The sequence below is a fragment of the Garra rufa genome, chromosome 24, assembly GCF_049309525.1.
Source record: "Garra rufa chromosome 24, GarRuf1.0, whole genome shotgun sequence".
NCBI lineage: Eukaryota > Metazoa > Chordata > Actinopteri > Cypriniformes > Cyprinidae > Garra > Garra rufa.
The window spans coordinates 35,083,703-35,103,885 of record NC_133384.1 but is presented as its reverse complement, the minus strand read 5'-3'; the positions used below and the strand labels follow the sequence as shown (position 1 = coordinate 35,103,885).

At 32.2% G+C, this 20,183-nt stretch overlaps 2 protein-coding genes across 2 annotated transcripts; both read left to right on the top strand.

Moving 5' to 3' along the window:
• The first annotated feature begins 232 nt into the window (after positions 1-232).
• On the top strand, positions 233-2,975 carry c24h8orf33 (chromosome 24 C8orf33 homolog). The gene is made up of 5 exons (XM_073831181.1): positions 233-468; positions 755-957; positions 1,374-1,464; positions 1,972-2,118; positions 2,604-2,975. The coding sequence occupies exons 1-5, from the start codon at positions 444-446 to the stop codon at positions 2,825-2,827; spliced, it is 690 nt and encodes a 229-aa protein (XP_073687282.1). The 5' UTR covers positions 233-443; the 3' UTR covers positions 2,828-2,975.
• A 938-nt stretch (positions 2,976-3,913) lies between these two features.
• Positions 3,914-18,636, top strand: anks3 (ankyrin repeat and sterile alpha motif domain containing 3). Its single transcript, XM_073831056.1, has 15 exons — positions 3,914-4,093; positions 6,189-6,387; positions 6,500-6,621; positions 7,134-7,215; positions 8,516-8,633; positions 8,716-8,853; positions 11,146-11,271; positions 11,368-11,480; positions 11,563-11,712; positions 11,791-11,915; positions 13,167-13,308; positions 15,623-15,854; positions 17,161-17,220; positions 17,299-17,394; positions 17,747-18,636. The coding sequence occupies exons 1-14, from the start codon at positions 3,915-3,917 to the stop codon at positions 17,379-17,381; spliced, it is 1,869 nt and encodes a 622-aa protein (XP_073687157.1). The 5' UTR covers position 3,914; the 3' UTR covers positions 17,382-17,394; positions 17,747-18,636.
• Positions 18,637-20,183: the final 1,547 nt, after the last annotated feature.

Genomic DNA, 20,183 nt, shown 5'->3' with positions numbered 1-20,183 from the left:
ACAACCCCAACCATACTTAACGAGACGTACGGTTCCTTTTAATTATAGCAAATGCATAACATTATTGACTTATTATTGCAACAACCGTTGTATCGCAAACAATAACGAAAAAACACAATCTACTATTTTTAGTGCAGTCTTTGTGTCACCATTGCCTAACGACGGCAAATTTTTATTGCGCTGCAGTGGGAACCTTTAGAACAGTGAATGCGTTATCAGCGGAAGCCTTTGTTTGCTGCACACATATTAGGGATATTCTCACATGCATTGCTAAAATCTGTAAATAGATTTGAAAATAAAACCCTTCGAGCAGAAGTAGTGGACCGATTATATTACTTTATATTTTTCCTTAAGTGCTGCACACTTGATAGGTGATCGTTTGTGTTTTTTTTTATAGTAGCTGTTAGTGTGTATTTGTGGTTTCAGAAGATTAAACTTCAGTTATGGCAGATGAATTAGCTGCAACAGGTGAGATTGTAAAAACGTATTGAATTTACGAGTCATTTTACGAGACTTATATTTAATTGCATTGTATCCCTGCTGAAAAAAAAACTGCTAAAACCAGTCTAAGCCGGTTGGCTGCTTTTAGCTGGTCATAACTGGTCAGTAGGCTGGTTTTAGCTGATGTGAGGCTGGGAGACCAGCTAAAACCAGCTACTTCCAGCTTAGGCTGGTTTTAGCTGGGGGGGTTTTCAGCAGGGTTGACTTAATAACATCAAATCTAACATCCTCTTACTTTGTTCATGCTTTCCAGAAACACCCAGAATACAAGCAAATGAGAAAAACACAGATAGCCAAAGTGGTGATGACCCCAAAACAGCAGCTTCAAATGCTGACACTTCTGCCACTGCTAAAAAACACAAGAAGAAGAAAAAGAAAACAGGTGATGGAAAAGATAATCAACAGAAAGTGGTAAAAAGCAATGAGGAAGCACCTAAACAAGAGACCACAGAACTGGTAAGCACATACGCACTTGGATTTATATATGTGTTTTCATGTATAAGCTGTGGCAAAGTCAAATAAATAACTTGACTGTGTCTGTGTGTGTGTGTGTGGACTTGTTTTTATATCCTGGTGGGGACCTAAACCTGAATACACACAGACTGGTGAGGACTTGTGTCTCCGTGGGGACCTAAATTGAGGTTCCCATGGGGAAACAAGCTTAAATCATGCAGAATGAGTTTTTTTCAGAATGTTAAAATGCAGAAAGTTCCCTCTGAGGGTTAGGGGTAGGTTAAGGGGATAGAAAATACAGTGTGGACAGTATAAAAACCATCGCACCTATGGAGAGTCCCAACAAGGATAGTAAAGCAGACGTGTGTGTGTGTGTGTGTGTGTGTGTGTGTGTGTGTGTGTGTGTGTGTGTGTGTTAGACTCCCGATGAGCAGCTGAGTCGAGAGTTGGATTGGTGCATTGAACAGCTCGAGCTTGGCCTGAGAACCCAAAAAACTTCCAGCAAACAACGTGAGAAAGAGACAAAACAACAAGTACAACATCTATATGACACCTGGACCACAAAACCAGTCATAAGGCTCAATTTGGAAATAGAGATTTATACATCAACTGAATAAATAGGCTTTCCATTGACGTATGGTTTGTTAGGATAGGACAATATTTGGCCGAGATAGAACTATTTGAAAATCTGGAATCTGAGGGTGCAAAAAAAATCTAAATATTGAGAAAATCACAGTTGAAGTCCAAATGAAGTTCTTAGGAATGCATATTACTAATCGAAAATTAAGTTTGTTTGGAAATTTACAAAATATCTTCATGGAACATAATCTTTACATAATATCCTCTTGATTTTTGGCATTAACAGAAAAATGTATGTATTGTTGGCTATTGCTGCAAATAAACCCGTGCTACTTATGACCGGTTTTGTGGTCCAGGGTCATATACATAGTTTACACAAACTCAAAAGAAAAAGAAACCCTCACCTTCTGTCCTGTCTAAATGTACACCTCCATTTAGGGGAAGAAGCGAGCCGCGCTCTGAAAACGTTACGCAGCTCCAAAGCACCCTTAGTGAAGAAGAGGCAGGTGATGCGAGCTGTCTCTGGAGACTACAGGAAGAAGATGGAAGAGGAAAAAGCCAGACAGTTTAAACTCATACAGTCAGGTAAGACAGTGGGATAGATGTACATTTATATATCTATACCTATTTTTGATGTGCCTTGCAATTGAAAGTGTGTGTAATTGGTGTTCCAAATATTTATAATGAAGATTTATTTAATAAAATGCAATACGTGTTTATTCATAAATATTTAATTTTACTGGTTTATATTTTGAAAATATTTTTTTACATTAAAGAAAATTATTATGTATGTGTTTTAAATTATGAATATTTAATAATTTTAAAATAATTTTTAGAATGATTTTTTTTTTATTAACTTGTATTTTGAAATGATTGTTTAATTTATATTTAGAAAAACATATATTTATTAATTGAATTTTTTTTCTAATTAATTCTAATATATCTATTTATTTAATCCTTTTTTTTCCCCTTAACTTTCCCACATACCCCATTTTTAAAACCCTTGCCTTACATTATTCGGACAAATATTGTTTACATATTTCTGTTTTAAAAAAATTCTCTTTCCACAGCAATGACCTCCGCCCGAGTCACCAGTGTCCCTGAGCGCAAGCCAGTGTTTCACAGACGAGCTGAGAAGAACACACAACCCACAAACAAAACAGACAAATCTCAAGAGACACACACTTTGGAAGAACCCCAGGAGACAAATGCACACACAAAGACTGATGAGGACACAAAACCTTTTGTTTTCACTAAAACACAAGAAGAGTTTCGCTTTAATTTCAATTTATGATTGGACACAGTAACATCAATCAGCAGGATTTGTGCCTTAAGCAGATGCATGGTCAAATATTATGTACTTCTATTGCATAATTAATTAAGCAATACATTGTTGCTAGATTTCACTTTTTGTAATGTTCAAAATCCAAATAAAGCGAATACAACCAAAAAGTAATTATTTACTTTTAATAACAAGGTCTTTTTTTTTATTGCCTAATATTTATGATTAAAATATACATTTAATTTGTGCAAATGTAGCGTGTTACCAAAGACTTTGGTGTTACCCAGAGCCATATCTTTTTATATGGCTCTGGTGTTACCGATGTATACTAGGAGTTGCTATGGCAACGTATTTGAAAGGCTTATATTAGAAATATCAACTTATTTCTCATAATTTAGGTACGTTATTTTCACCTCAAGTCAATGCTCTAAGTGAAAACCAATCTTTTATTCTAGATATTTTATTATGTGTAGCATTCTTTTGCACTTTATCAACAAGCATGTTGCTGTTTGATGTCGTCAGGCACGTAAGATATGAGTGCTGACGCAGAGGCTCATGGGATTTGAAGTCTTATATTGTGCGCTAGCCGTTTAAACTGTATTATGAGAAGCAGATAAAAGACTACAACTCCCTTCGACGCATTTAACAACACGCCCCGGCTGCAACACAAAACTTCCTTTGAGTTGCCGCTGCTGTTGGAATTTCTGAACAAAACATTGATTTGCCAGTTTAGGAAGTTTATATTATTTCAAGGTTTGTTCAGTTTTATTTCTCGTGTGCTTTATTTGGTTGCTGAGTTATACGTTTATGGCAACGGTTGTCGTTAAAGCCTGTCATTTCCATAATTTTTTGCAACTGTAACTTTTAAGCTTCATAACTGTGTTATAAACAAATACAAATATTAGTATGAGGTAACGTTAACATTTATCCGTGTTGAATTAACTGACGGACAACAGTGCTTTAAATGTCTGATACCAGATAACGAAACATACGTTTATTAAATAAAAGGATAAAATAAAGTTTTATTTTGACACACATTAGTTTAATCTATTGCAAAGAACTGTACATATTCAATATCAAACCTCATTTCCAGAGGAGGATGTCTGAGCTGAACGACGAGGCGAGCAGTGAGTCGGATCAGTTAGGCTCGAGTCTGTCCGTGTGGCTGGCGGATGGAGGAAACGCTCTGATCGGCCCCGAGGAGCTGAACGTGCCGCTGGATCTTCACACCGCCTGCTCCATCGGACAGTATGATGTTGTGGCTGAATGCATCCGCAGGTCAGATGGAAGAATCTGCTGTTCATACTGTATATGTCTCCCACTAATCCAGATAGATAGATAGATACAGTTGAGAAGTCAAACGTTTACATACACCTTGCAGAATCTGCAAAATGTTAATTATTATAGCAAAATAAGAGGGATCATACAAAATGCATGTTATTTTTTATTCAGTACTGACCTGAATAAGATATTTCACATTAAAGATGTTTACATATAGTCCACAAGAGAAAATAATAGTTACATTTATAAAAAATTACCCCATTTGAAAGTTTACATACACTTGATTCTTAATACTGTGTTGTTACCTGAATGACCCACAGCTGTTTTTTTTGTTTTGTTTAGTGATAGTTGTTTATCAGTCCTTTGTTTGTCCTGAACAGTTAAACTGCCTGCTGTTCTTCAGAAAAATCCTTCAGGTCCCACAAATTATTATTATTTTTTTTAAACATTTTTGTGTATTTGAACCCTTTTCAACAATGACTGAGATTTTGAGATCCATCTTTTCACACTGAGGACAACTGAGGGACTCATATGCAACTATTACAGAAAGGTTCAAACACTCACTGATGCTCCAGAAGAAAAAAACATGCATTAAGAGCTGTTAAAAGAATGGAGATGTGTACATTTTTCTTATTTTGCCTAAATATATATTTTTTATTCATTTAGTACTGCCCTTCAGAAGCTACAGAAGACACTTACATGTTTCCTAGAAGACAAAATAAGTGAAATTTATTTACCCTGATCTTCAAATTCCAAAAGTTGATTCCAAAACTCAGCTTTTAACTGATCGTGTTTCCTTCTGGAGCATCAGTGAGTGTTTGAACCTTCTGTAATAGTTGCATATGAGTCCCTCAGTTGTCCTCAGTGTGAAAAGATGGGTCTCAAAATCATACAGTAATTGAAAAATGCTCAAAAACCAAAGAATTTGTGGGACCTGAAGGGTTTTTCTGAAGAACAGCAGGCAGTTTAACTCTTTGGGATGCATTTTGTTTGATACGAGTCATTTTGCTGACTTTTATATTTAATTGCATTGTATCCCTGCTGAAAAAAAAAACAGCTAAGATGGTTGGTTGGTTTTAGCTGGTCTTTGCTGTTCATATCTGGACAGCAAGCTGGTTTTCAATGGGGTTTGGCCACTTCCTTAGCTGGAGAGGATGGGAGACCAGCTAAAACCATCTACTTCCATTTTCCATCTCCATCTTTTGACACTGAGGGACTATGCAACTATTACAGAAGGTTCAAACACTCACTGATGCTCCAGAAGGAAAAACGATGCATCAAGAGCTGGGGGGTGTAAACTTTTAAACAGAATAAAGATGTGTACATTTTTCGTATTTTGCTTAAATATCACATTGTTCCCCATGAAGTACTCTCCTTCAGAAGCTACAGAGGATACTTACATGTTTCCTAGAAGAAAAAATAAGTCAAATTTATTTAACCTGATCTTTAAATTTTAAAAGTCGATTCCAAAACAAAGCTCTTAATCGATTTTGTTTCCTTCTGGAGCATCAGTGAGCGTTTGAACCTTCTGTAATAGTTGCATATGAGTCCTTTAGTTGTCCTCAGTGTGAAAAGATGGATCTCAAAATCACACAGTCATTGCTGGAAAGAGTTCAAATACACAAAAATGCTACAAAACCAAAGAATGTGTTGGACCTCAAGGGTCTTTCTGAAGAATAGCAGGCAGTTTAACTGTCCAGGACAAACAAGGGACTCATAAACATTCAGTAAACAAAAAAAAAAATCATCAAGAATCAAGGGGATGTAAACTTTTGAGCAAAGTCATTTTTATAAATGATTATAAACTATTATTTTCTCTTGTGGACTATATGTAAACATATTTTATTTGAAATATCTTATTCAGGTCAGTACTAAATAAACAATAACATGCATTTTGCATGATCCATCTTATGTTTGTAAAATAATTAATATTTCACAAATTCTGCAAGATGTATTTAAACTTTGAGCTCAACTGTACATAGATGAATAGACAGACAGATGTCTATCTCATTTACCAAATGTAAGCAAAAACAGCAATAAAAAGACATCTATTTACCAAACCTCCACTGTCTCTCATCCAATCGTTATTCAGAGGAGATGTGGATTTGGATGGGAAGAACATTGGCGGTTGGACTCCTCTGATGTACGCTGCGTATATCGGTCACGATAACATCGCTAACCTGCTGCTGGAGACGGGCGTCAGTGTCAACGCCACAACGTCTAAAGGACTCACACCCCTGATTCTCGCCGCCAGCTGCGGAAACGAGAGCATCGCCTACTTCCTACTGCAGGTCACATTTACATGATCAAGTTGTTAGTTGGTTTATGTGATTTCTTTCTACGAAAAGTACCAGATTGCAACAAATTAACTTTGTAATACTGAATGAAACTCTCTCTGTACAGCAAGGAGCACAGCTCGAGTGTAAGGATGTGCACGGATGGACGGCTTTACTGCACAGCACAGCTACAGGACATCAGCAGATGGTCAAATTCTTATTAGAGCATCATGCCAATGCAAATATCAAGTGAGGAACAATTGCATTCATTCATATAAAGCAAAATAAATGTCCTTATATGTTCTTGAACTCATCTTCTTTCTTACACAAACAGACTGTTTACATTATGAGTCAAAAGTTCGGAATAATTAGATTTTGCAAATGTCTTTATGTTCACCAGGGCTGCATTTGTAAAAACTACAGTAATCACAATATTACTACAATTTAATAGAACTGTTTTCTATTGAAATATTTTTTAATATATAATTTACATGAAAATATAACATGAAAAGTGGTATCACCAGATTCTTGACTTTTTTTTATTATACATTTGCTGACAGGTTTAAAAATGAAAACTTTTTATCTTTTTATTTCTGGACATTCGGCTCCTCTGTTTTTTTGCTCATGTGACACCACAGTTTATACATCAACAGTACTGTATTTACTACTTAGTATGCAATAAATGCTAGTGTTTCATTCTGGACATAATCTTGCTTGAACAGCTAGTAAGCATGTTAAATCCTTGACCTTTGCCTTCACAGAGAGCCGCTGTCGGGATTCACACCACTCATGGAAGCTGCTGCGTCCGGCCATGAAATCATCGTTCAGTACCTGCTTAACCATGCAAGTGTGACCTTACACTAAATTGTGACTTATTTTGAATTAAAAATTAAATTGTATGTATAATAATTATGGATTTGCATCAGTCTGGCAATGAAAACTCAATGCATCAATTATAAAATCGAATAATCACCTTTATACGTCACTTTATACAATACAGATTGTCTCAAAGCAGTTTCACAGTGTTAAATAATTAATTATTAACATTTCTTATTGAAAATAAAGTCCATACCTAATCCAAAACTACTTCTGGGTATAAACTAACCTTCTAGTTACACTTACTTAAAGCCTAGTTTTTTTAAATAGCTATATACTACCAGTCAATAGTTTTTGAACAGTAAGATTTTTAATATTTTTTGAAATAAGTCTCTTCTGCTCACCAAGCCTGCATTTATTCGATCCAAAGTACAGCAAAAACAGTAAAATTGTAAAATATTTTTTACTATTTAAAATAACTGTTTTCTATTTTAATATATTATAAAATATAATTTATTCCTGTGATTTCAAAGCTGAATTTTTAGCATCATTACTCCAGTCTCATGATCCTTCAGAACTCATTTAAATGTTCTGATTTGCTGCTTAAAAACATGTATTATTATTATTATTATTGAAAACAGCTGAGTATATTTTTTTCAGGTTTCTTTGATGAATAGAAAGTTCAGAGGAACAGCATTTATCATAAATATAAATCTTTTGTAACATTACAAAAATCTTTATCATCGCTTTCGATCAATCAATTTAAAGCATCCTTGCTAAATAAAAGTATTAATTTCTATAATTTCTAAAATATAATACATATTCTATAATAAATAAAATATACTGACTCCAATCTTTTGAATGGTATAGTGTATAATGTTACGAAAGCTTTTTATTTTAGATAAATGCTGATCTTTGGGTCTTTTTATTCAAAGAATCCTAATAAAAATATTTTAAATATTGATGATAATAATAATAATAAGAAGAAGAAAATGTTTCTTGAGCAGCAAATCAGCATATTAGATTGATTTCTGAAGGATCATGTAACACTGAAGACTGGAGTAATGATGCTGAAAATTCAGAATTGCATCACAGGAATAAATTATATTTTAAAATATATTCAAATAGAAAAGAGTATTTTAAATAGTAAAAATATTACAAAATTTTGTAATTTTGTAAAGAGACTTAAAAACCTTACTGTTCAAAAACTTTTGACTAGTGGCGTACATCGAAATAAAGAATAATATCAAACTTAATTGCGACCAAATTTTCATGATTAAAAACTGCTTGCGTGTCTTCATTATTTTTGGTCCTGTGTATGTTTCAGGGTGTACGAACGGAGGAGAGGAACATTAAAGGAGAAACGGCGAGAGCTCTGGCTATGATGTACGGACACACTAAAATAGCCAGCCTCATCGATATGCACGTCATGAGAGCCAAATCATGTCAGTCACGCACCTTTGCATTTGTAATTGACCTTCTTTGTCATGAATGCAGAAATTAACACAATCTGATCTGTCTTTGTAGCTCTGTATGAGGAGTTGAGCTCATCTGAAGAAGAGAGTACGACTCCTAGGGTCCGTTCAGCTCGGAGCCGAACCAGAGGACCCAGCATTCACGACGGGCCTCAAGCTATCGCACGCTTCAGAGTCGGCTCCAAACACGGTACTCACACTAGATGTTGTATGATTAAAATAACCATTTTCTATTTTAAAAATATTTTTAAAATGGAATTTATTGCTGTGATGCAAAGCTGAACTTTTAGCATCATTACTCACATGATCCTTCAGAAATCATTCTATGTAAAAAAAAAAATGTTTGTTTAAATTAATTTATAAATATTCATATTTACTTGAAGTTTTGTAAATCGTTATTTTATAAAATTTTAAATATGTGAAATTTTTAGAAATACATTTACATTTATTAAAAGTAAAAAAACAAAAAATTTAATAAAATAAAAAAATGGAAAGAGATGTTTAATATATAAATAGACCAAAAAAGTGTTATTTTATGCAATTTTAAATGTATTTAAAGTATTTTATAAATATTTTCATATTTAAAGTTAAATAAAAACAAAATACATTTTGATACAATTAAAAAAAATGTAATGAAATGGTTATTATATTACATTGTAAATATATTAAATTATTTTATAAATATTTTCATATTTATTTAAAGTTCAATAAAAACAAATGCATTTTAATAATATAAAACAATAAAATAGTGGAAGGGGATGTTGAATCCGTATATAGACAAAAAAGTGTTTTTTCTCTACATTAATATTTTTTAAATGGTTATTTTATGCAATTTTAAATATATTTAAAGTATTTTAAATATATTTATATTTATTTAACATTAAATATATAAAAAATACATTTTAATACAAAAAATATTTAATAAAATGGTTCTTTTATACAATTTTACATATTTTACATGTATTTAGAGTTAAATATAAAAAATTACATTTGAATACAATAAAATAAAAATATTTAATTAAATGTTTTTTTATTAAATTGTAAATATGTTTGAATTGTTTTATAAATATTTTCAGATTTATTTCAAAACTAATATATTTTATTAAAAAATATATATTTAATGAAATGGTTATAAAACAATAAAATAGTGGAAGGGGATGTTGAATCAGTATATAGACAAAAAAAGTGTTTTTTTTCACTACATTAATAAATATTTTTGAAATTGTTATTTTATAATTTTTTAAAAAACATTTAAAGTATAAATACTTTTATTTAGAGTTAAATATTTTAAAAAATACATTAATGCAATAAAATAAAAAATATTTAATGAAATGGTTATTATATTAAATTGTAAATATGTTTAAATTAATTTATAAATGTATTCATATTTACTTAAAGTTAAATAAAAACAAATACATTTTAATAATATAAAACAATAAAATAGTGGAAGGGGATGTTGAATCCGTATATAGACAAAAGTGTTTTTTCTCTACATGAATATTTTTTAAATGGTTATTTTTTGCAGTTTTAAATATATTTAAAGTATTTTAAATATATTTATATTTAACGTTAAATATATAAAAAATACATTTTAATACAAAAAATATTGAATAAAATGGTTCTTTTATACAATTTTACATATTTTACATTTATTTAGAGTTAAATATAAAAAATTACATTTGAATACAATAAAATAAAATATTTAATTAAATGTTTTTATATTAAATTGTAAATATGTTTGAATTGTTTTATAAATATTTTCAGATTTATTTAAAAACTAATATATTTTATAAAAAAATATAATACATGAAATGGTTATAAAACAATAAAATAGTGGAAGGGGATGTTGAATCAGTATATAGACAAAAAAAGTGTTTTTTTTTTTTCTACATTAATAAATATTTTTGAAATTGTTATTTTATAATTTTTTAAAAAATATTTAAAGTATAAATACTTTTATTTAGAGTTAAATATTTAAAATACATTTTAATACAATACAATAAAAACATATTTAATGAAATGGTTATTATATTAAATTGTAAATATGTTTGAATTTTTTTATAAATATTTTCAGATTTCTTTAAAAACTAATATATTTTATAAAAAAATATAATACATGAAATGGTTATAAAACAATAAAATAGTGGAAGGGGATGTTGAATCAGTATATAGACAAAAGTGTTTTTTTCACTACATTAATAAATATTTTTGAAATTGTTATTTTATAATTTTTTTTAAAATATTTAACGTATAAATACTTTTATTTAGAGTTAAATATTTTAAATACATTTTAATACAATACAATAAAAAAATATTTAATGAAATGGTTATTATATTAAATTGTAAATATGTTTAAATTAATTTATAAATGTATTCATATTTACTTAAAGTTAAATAAAAACAAATACATTTTAATAAAATAAAATAAGTCAAAATAGTGTAAGGGTATGTTGGATCTATATAATGTGTTCTTTCATTGCAGAGGTTCCCGTGGCTCCGCCCGGATACGTGACCTTCCAGGACGTTGGCGATCAGAGCGAGGGAATCTGCAATCGTGACGTCACATCCCCTATCAATGATCTCGATGGACAGAGCAACAGCAGCAGAGGTGTGAAGTTCAGCAGGATGTCAGTCCTTCTCAACAATGCATCTGCTAAGAACATGCAATGTAATGTGATTCCATGCTTTTCCTTTCTGGATGCAGATGAGCTGTTCTTTGATAACGACATGCCCACCATGAGGAGCAGCAGCAGCAGCAGCGAGGGTTTGTCTCATCTCCTCGGACTCAGCAGGGAGGCGTCACTGGAGAGTAACGAGGTCTGAAACCATCATGCATCACTGCAACTCACAACAAACATCTCCAGCAAAGAGTTCTCTTAACATCTCATCATGTTTACAGGACTCTGATCAGGCGAAGAGAAGTTGTCCACGTCGATCCAACAAACTCCAGCACTCCAAAGGCAGGAGTCCTGCTAACAGCAGTGGCAGCACGGGTTTCCGCAAGGCTCCATCTTCTTCTGGACCTCCTCCTTCATACACTGGACCCAAGGTGTGTGTTCTTCTAGTCACTTCTGTGTGTGAGAGAGAGTTCAGGTGCACCAATAAAGAGTGTGTTTACGTTTCACAGGATCTTGCGGAGTTCCTGGAGCAGATCGGGTTTAGTAAGTACCTTCCCCTGCTGGAGGAGCAGGACATCGACCTCAGGATCTTTCTCACGCTTACTGAGAACGACCTCAAGGAAGTTGGCATCACGTGAGTCTTTGCACTGTTATTTCATTTTTATTAAAATTGATCACTTTATTAAAAAATAATGTTATTTTGTTTTATTAAAATGTATTTAATATTTTGTTTTTTTATTTATTATTTTTATTTTTTACAATTTGATCACTTCCTTGAATTTTTTTGTTGTTAAAATGTACTTTATTTAATTAATATTCAATTGTTTATTTTTTCTTTTAAAAAATATTTTATTTAAAAAAAGTGTTTTATTACATATTTATTTTTTATTTTTTTAATCACTTTATTGTATTTTTGATTTTGTTAAAATGTATTTAATTTCATTAATATTATTTAAATTTTTTGTTTTATTTATATATATTTTTTCTTTTTAATATTCTATTTTAAATTTTATTTAAATGATTTATTAAAATTGGTTTTATTTTATAAAAAAATTCTTCAATTTTAATCACTTTATTGTATTTTTTACATTTTGTTACAATGTATTGTATTTCATGTTTTTTTCATTTAATTACAATTAATCACAATCTTAAAAACCAATGTCATTCTGTTTTATTAAAATTAATTTTATCTTCAATTTTATTTAAATTTATTAAAATATTTGAATTAAATTAAGTGTTTTATTTTATTAAAATAATTTTAGTTAAAATGTATTTTATTTAGAATAAATAAATAATACATTTTATTATATTATTTTAGATTTTTATTTTATTTGTACAGTATTTCTATATTTTTTTACCATCTGTTTTTCATTATTAATTTTTTATTTGATTAAAATTTAGAACTTGTTACTAATTTGTTTTAACATTTGTCATTTCAAAACAAAAAAATAAATTAATATTTTGTTTTATTTTACAATCTTAGCACTTTTTTCATTATTCAATTGTTAGTTGTTTTTTTTTAATTAAAATTGATCACTTAAGTAATATTTTATGTATTTTATTTTAATTAAAAAAGTATTACATTTTATTTTTATTTTATTAAAATACATTTATTTTTTGTTAAAATATGCTTTTTCATTAATATTATTTGTCTTTTTATTTATATAGTTATTTTTATTTTATTCAAATGTTTTTTTTTTCATAATTTATCTATACTGCATTTAATTTTATCACCATTTAAATTGTTAGTATATTTTAATTGTTACTATATTATACTACAATTAAAAAAAAATATATATATATATATATATAGAGAGAGAGAGAGAGAGAGTGGTTTTTTTTTTTATTCAAATGTATTGTTTTGTTAATTTTTTTCTCTTTATAGTCTGTTTGGTCCTAAGAGGAAGATGACGTCAGCAATAGCCCGCTGGCATAGTAACGCCCGGCCGCCCAGTGATGCTTTAGAGCAGGCATATGCAGACCAACTAGAGGCAGAAATGCAGGAAATGGCCATTCAGCTTCATAAGGTACTGACTGCATGACTTCCATTCATAAGATCTTTACCTCATTAACCTCATTTGCATGTGAGAAGAATTGTAAAACTGAAGCTTAGGGAAGAGAATTGGCACCTAGTTTTGTGACTAAGTGCGAACAGTAAAATCAACACTGAATACAAAAATCTCTGAATGTACGCAGAGTGACAAGACTGACCTTCTAAACCTATTTCACCAAATAATGTCACAGTTGTTAAATGTTAACAGGTAGAGTTGCTATATAACCAGGTTAAAATGTATAAAATTTCAGAGCTTCACTGGACTTTATATCCATTTGGTTGTGTAATGGGTCACAATAAAATGAACAACATGCTATAAAAACAGTCTATCAAAATGAGTTGAGCACAAGGGTTGCCATGCATAAAGCTGATGTTGTAAAAACAGCACAGTTCTGGCAACAACATTGCCATAAATTTACCACATAACATCTGCAAGTTTGCTGTAGTGATTTGTGTGGTTCTCTTATTACGTAAGAGTACTTTATGTAATTTTTTGACTGTACTGAAGCATAAAAGTACCATGATATGTTTGCAGATATTTAGAAAACATGCTAAGGTGACATACTTGTTTCTCCGAAATGTGTGTTCCGTGTCGGAATGTCTGTTTTTGTTTTTGTTTTGTGTGACTTCGCACACTGCCAATTTAACCAATAGTGTTTTGACACAACAGGGTTGCCAGTTGATGGAATACACACCGTATAGAGACAGACTGCATTTAGGCCATGCCCACACCGCAGGGAGGGGAAACAATCCAACGTTCTCCATTGACTTTGTATTGCGGGACGCTGACTCCTTGTCATTTCTGACTTATAACAAAAAACAGAACAATGTCTAAAAGCTGCTATGTGACAAGGTGTACAGTAAACAAGTTAAAAAAAAAAAAAATTGTTTTTATAAGCTGTCGACCTAAAAAAAATAATGTTTAAAGACACAAATAGCTGTAGGTATTTCATGTTGGGCCATTCAGTTGGATCATTTCTCCAACAAAAGGAAGGTAAGGAAAATGTGCACTGACATAGACCAATAAAATTTTGTTTCTCAATATATCTCGTTTCAGGGTATTGAAATAATCCTTTGACATGATTAAAAATAATGAATGTTTACTGTTGCCGTTAAATTTCCCTCCAGTGGGCGTAGTTCTCAGAGTAATAAGACACGTTGCGCTCTACTTTTGTGTACTTAAATGCTTGTTTTTATGTTGACAGTTTATAAAGATGTAGTTTTGTGTTTTTTTTAGCTTGTTTACTGTACACCTTGTCACATAGCAGCTTTAAGACATTGTTCTGATTTTTGTTTTAAGTCAGAAATGACAAGGAGGCAGCTTTCTGTAATAAAAAGTCAATGGAGAGCGTTGGATTTACAGATAATTTACCCCCTTGTCAACCAGGATGTTAATTTCTTTCTTTCTTTAGACATAAAGAAATTATGTTTTTTGAGGAAAACATTTCAGGAATTATCTCCATATAGTGGACTTCAATGGTGCCAGCGAGTTTGAACTTCCAAAATGCAATTTAAATGCAGCTTCAAAGGGCTCTAAACGATCCCAGCCGAGGAAGAAGGGTCTATCCTTAAAAAAAAAATAAAAAAAAAATTACATTTATATCCTTTTTAACCTCAAATGCTCGTCTTGTCTAGCTCTGTGTGTACTCTGTGTATTCCAGTTTAAAACAGTTAGGGAATGGCGAAAAACGCCCATCTCATCTTCTTCTCCAACTTCAAAATCATCCAACATTGCTGTTTGACCTTTTTTTGTAAAGGGTGTTTGCTCTTTTTTGCATGTTCAGTTTGTAAACACTGGGTTGGTACTTCTGCAGCGATGTAGGATGATTTTGAAGTTGGAGAAGATGAGATGGGCGTTTTTCTACATGCCCTAACTGTTTTGAACTGGAATACACAGAGTTCACACAGAGCTAGACAAGATGAGCATTTGAGGTTAAAAAGGATATAAATTGTCTTTTTTCTTTCTTTTTTTTAAAATAACCGATCGTTTCGCTAGATAAGACCCTTCTTCCTCGGCTGGGATTGTTCAGAGTCCTTTGAAGCTGCATTTAAACTGCATTTTGAAAGTTTAAACTCTGGGGCACCATAGAAGTCCATTATATGGAGAGAAATCCTGAAATGTTTTCCTCAAAAAACAATTTCTTTACGACTGAAAAAAAAATGACATGAACATCTTGGATGACAAGGGGGTGAGTACATTATCTGTACATTTTTGTTCTGGAAGTAATTTAATCCTTTAAGCTTTTCTTTGTGTGTGTGTGTGTGTGTGTGTGTGTGTGTGTGTGTAGCGTTGTGTGGAGGCGGAGTCTCTGCAAGGTCAGGTGAGTCAAGAGAAGGAGCTGCGTGCCGTGATGGAGGGATGTCTGATGGAGGAGAAGATGGCATGGAAGAGCGTTCAGGCGGAGCTGCAGGAGAACAGCAAACGCATTCAGACGCTGAGTGGGAAACTACATACTCTACGCAACACTCACACGCAGCTCACGCAGGTTGCGCAGGAGGACGCTCGAGCAACGGGAAAAGGTGTGCCGAAACTGCTAATGCTTTTATTAGCATAAAATCCGAACAAGGAAATTCACAAGTTACTTCCCAGAATGCATTGCGAATTGTGCAGTATAACCAGTAGGTGCGTTCCGATCGACAGAGTCCCTACGCAGTGTTCACTGCTCCCTACTCTCTATGCACGGTATATCCGTTGAAGTGGACTTCGCTGACAATAATCGCTCATTTGGAATGTCCTGGAACGTCATCAAAGCAAATCAACGGCAGGGTCACGCATTTTATGATATAACATAAATATTGTAATTTATTTTACTTTCAAATTTAAATACATATAAACGTATGTATCTAAAAAATATAGTCCAAATGTATATGTTTAGACCGTTAACAGATTAACAGATTTTTGTGGTCTTGTTATCTCACGCACTTTTTACCCCACACACAGCCTATATTTAACTGTCCTGTCTGTGGTAACATTAAAGGTGCCATAGAATGGAAAACTGAATTTACCCTGGCATAGTTAAATAATAACAGTTCAGTACATGGACATGACATACCATGAGTCTCAAACACCATCGTTTCCTCCGTCTTATATAAATGTAGTGTTTGCAAAAGACCACCGAAAAATAGGTCAATTCCAACATAATAGACTGTTACGCAACATCCCCAAGATCGTTAATAGTTACACCTCCAACATTTGCATCGCCCAATCATCACTAACGTCAGCACATCAGTAAAACAACCCACTTGTGGCCTCTACAGTATTAACATTTTTTGTGTTTTTTTTTTTTTAGTTTGCATTCAAAAATGCAATTAAAAATGTCACTATTTAACAGTATTATTTAAATTTTCTTAAAATGTATTTAATTTATTTCATGAATATTTTGTTTTTAATTCATTTTTTTTTTTTACCGTTTTATTTATCTCTATTTGTTTTTTTATTAATTTTTTTTCTGCAGTATACATTTTTTTTTTTTTTTTTTTGCATTAAAAAGAGGTATCAAAGCTATTTGATCAAAACAATTATTTATTTATATATGCATTTTTGTAATTTCCTGAAGGAGGTTTGCTTCAGAAACTTTAGTTAATTATATTGAGAGTGAAAAATGTTGATTTTTTTTTTTTTTAATCATTGTGCAAAAGACATTAGTTGCATCTCATGGCAGGACCATCTTGTAAGATGCATATGATTTGAATAACATTTTTATGTCTGTCTGTTGAGCTCTAGATTTAAACAGTTTAACAGAAGGTTAACTTCAGGCTGTCGTAATGCATTGATCTGTCAGACCACAGCTGTATTAATAACCGATCTGATGTGTGTCTGTTTTAGGTGATGGGTTGATGTGCTCTCAGCTGCTGTCCAAAATGGAGTCTCATATGGCAGAGCTCAGTAAGACTTTTGTTTTTTGCATGCGTGTATGATGTTTTCACGTGGACGTGTGAATTCATATTGTGTTTCTCTATCCAGCTGACGGTCTGAAGGAAATCCTTCAGAGTCTGCAGCATCTCAGCACTTCAGAGAAAAGCTCACACAACTGGGAAGAATCCTAACAGCTAAGAATGGGTCAGTTGAACAATATTTATTGTTTATTTTTCACAAAAATATTACGTAGCACAACGGTTTTCAACATTAAGCAGCAAATCAGCATATTAGAATGATTTCTGAAGGATCACTTGACACTGAAGACTGGAGTAATGATGCTGAAAATTCAGAATTGCATCACAGGAATAAATTATATTTTAAAATATAATCACATAAAAATCAGCTATTTTTATTTGTAATAATATTTCGCAATTTTACAATTTTTTCGGTAATTTATCATCAAATAAATGCAGCCTTAGTGAGCAAAAAAGACTTCTTGTTTTAGATCATTTCTGTCTGAATTATGTTCTAACTGATGTTTTTGTCCTTGCAGGATATTCGCTTTTACCGACGGAGGGTGAAAAAACACCCTGAACACAGACGGCTGCAGAAACGCGCCAGAGAGCTAAGCCGCGTCGCTCCAGCATGACAAGTTCAGATGGAGACGACGGGCTGAATGAGAACCGAAGACAATAGTAGGCGGCCAAAAACGACAAGCGGGCGAAGAGCATCTCTCGCCTGTGCTCCAGTCGCATGATACATGCATCATGAGAACCGACCAATCACAGACAGAGCTGTGTCAGACAGGGCGGAGCCAGAGGATTTGAATTTCCTGTCAGGAATTCAGTGCACACAGAAATATGTGTGAAAAAACTGCAAGCACAAATACTGTTTATTGCTGTTCAACGAATCAAACCTCAATTAGATTAGATTTGAAATAAGCCTTTTTAAAGCCTGAATAATGAGGCTGTTTGAGTCTTAAATCAAAATGCCATATTCAGTTGAATTCATTCAGATTGGCATGACTAAGTAATACAGTACGAGCAAAGATGAGAATATAAGCAGAAAAATAGAACTGTATATTTTTACTATTATTACTACGTGACAATTTAAGTTAAACAATAACACATGAGAACATTGTGAACTGAATATTCAGTTTATTCTGATTCAAAAATGTACACAGAAATTATTTCTGCTGGTGTTTTAATGATTAAGGACCATTTCTGGTCTTTATGTCCAGGTGTATGGTCATTTATGTTGGAGCTACTGTACATTTATATATTTTTTGATCATTAAAATGTGTAAAAAATACTCTGAATATCAATTTTAAATGAGAATTGTTATGTGTTAATCAGCTTGTTTGTCAATTATGGAAAAAAGTCTTTATTGTTTTTGTGTCAATGTCAGTAAATGTACATGAATCAAGTCTTTTAATGTCTTAAAATGAACCATTTGAAACAAGTTGTGTGTAGTTTTGTGTATTTTTGCGACTTTGGACGACTTTTGCCTTCTACAGTTAAGGCGAGACACTGCAGGTGAATAGGGAAAAAAAATAATTATCACCTTACTTATCCAGGTAATTGATTACATTGATAATTGCAAACATTTTTTGTTTTACAAGTTTTCTAAAATGTTAGAATGTTTAAATATGCAAATGATGCATGCGCTAATTTGCAAACATTTCTAGTACAAATATCTAAACAATGGATGAGGTCAGTTTCAAAATTCTTGTTTAATTTTTTTGACATATTAGAGTCAAATGTTTTTACAGAGGAGATTTTGGGTATCTCATTTCGTCACAACATAATTCAGAACAATTAGAACAGACAGGATACACTTTTTTACCATTTTTGGGGAATAAAATGTTGTATAAAATCAAGTAAATCATGAACAAATCCCTCTGTTAAAACCTTCAGGATATAGACAAGAATAAAATGTAAAGTTTGGTGTGTGTAAGTGCTACTGAAGTTTTTCAGTTTAAGACAAAAAAACTAATTTTGAGAAAACAGCCTTTAAAAATATGGATTGAAATCTATTGACACAAATTGATAAAGTGCTACAAAAGAAACACTTAACATTGTTTTTATTTTATTTTTTCTTTCCACTAGTATGAAAAAAAAAAACACAATGAAAAACCCAAAATCTCAAACTTGACAGGTGCATGAAAAAAAAAACGTTTTTGCCTGCTGTGTCTCCCCTTAAGTGACTGGAATTAAGGACTATAGAATACGCTTAAAGGGACTTTGCTGGAATTCACCGTCGTAATTACGTTGGAAAAGCTGTAAACACGTGTTTATTGCTGGATAAAACAAGCCGCCATTTCCTCGGAATTTCATTCCCGCTCAACAAACTTGCAGGGGGTTGCCAAGTCCGCGTTTTAAATTTACCTGGCAACCCTGACTGATAGAACACATATTTGGAGTGAAGCGTCAAAAATAAACACAGTCCGTGTGCCACCATAAACTGATTTTTCAAGGTATGAAACGTTCAGCTACTTTAAATCTCGTATTTGTCTTTGCAAGATTAAAGGGAAATAATAGACAATATAATTAAAGAGAAGACACTTACCTGAGCCAAAAACACAGAAATTAGTCATCTGAGGAGTGGAAGATAGTCTTGTTGCTCCAAACTAGTTTGAACACTTAAGACAACATCTGAATTAGCAAAATAGTAAAGTTAATGGCAAAATGTTGCCAGGATTTTAGCAATAAGGTTTATTGAGCTGGTGATGAGGCGATTGTTCTGACTCCTCAAGTTCACACAGGTGTTGAAAATCACATTAATGAACGCAAAAGTAAGCTTATGGGCGAGACTTCCGGCAGTAAACGGTAAAACTGTTTGCACTACAAACCAATGTACTTATAATCAAAGTAATACATTAAAATAATATGGTAATACACCAATTCAAGCAGTGAAGCTAGCTGTTCTGTACAGCTAAAATTAGCTGGATTGATGAGACCAGTAGCCACACCCATAAAATGTACACATGG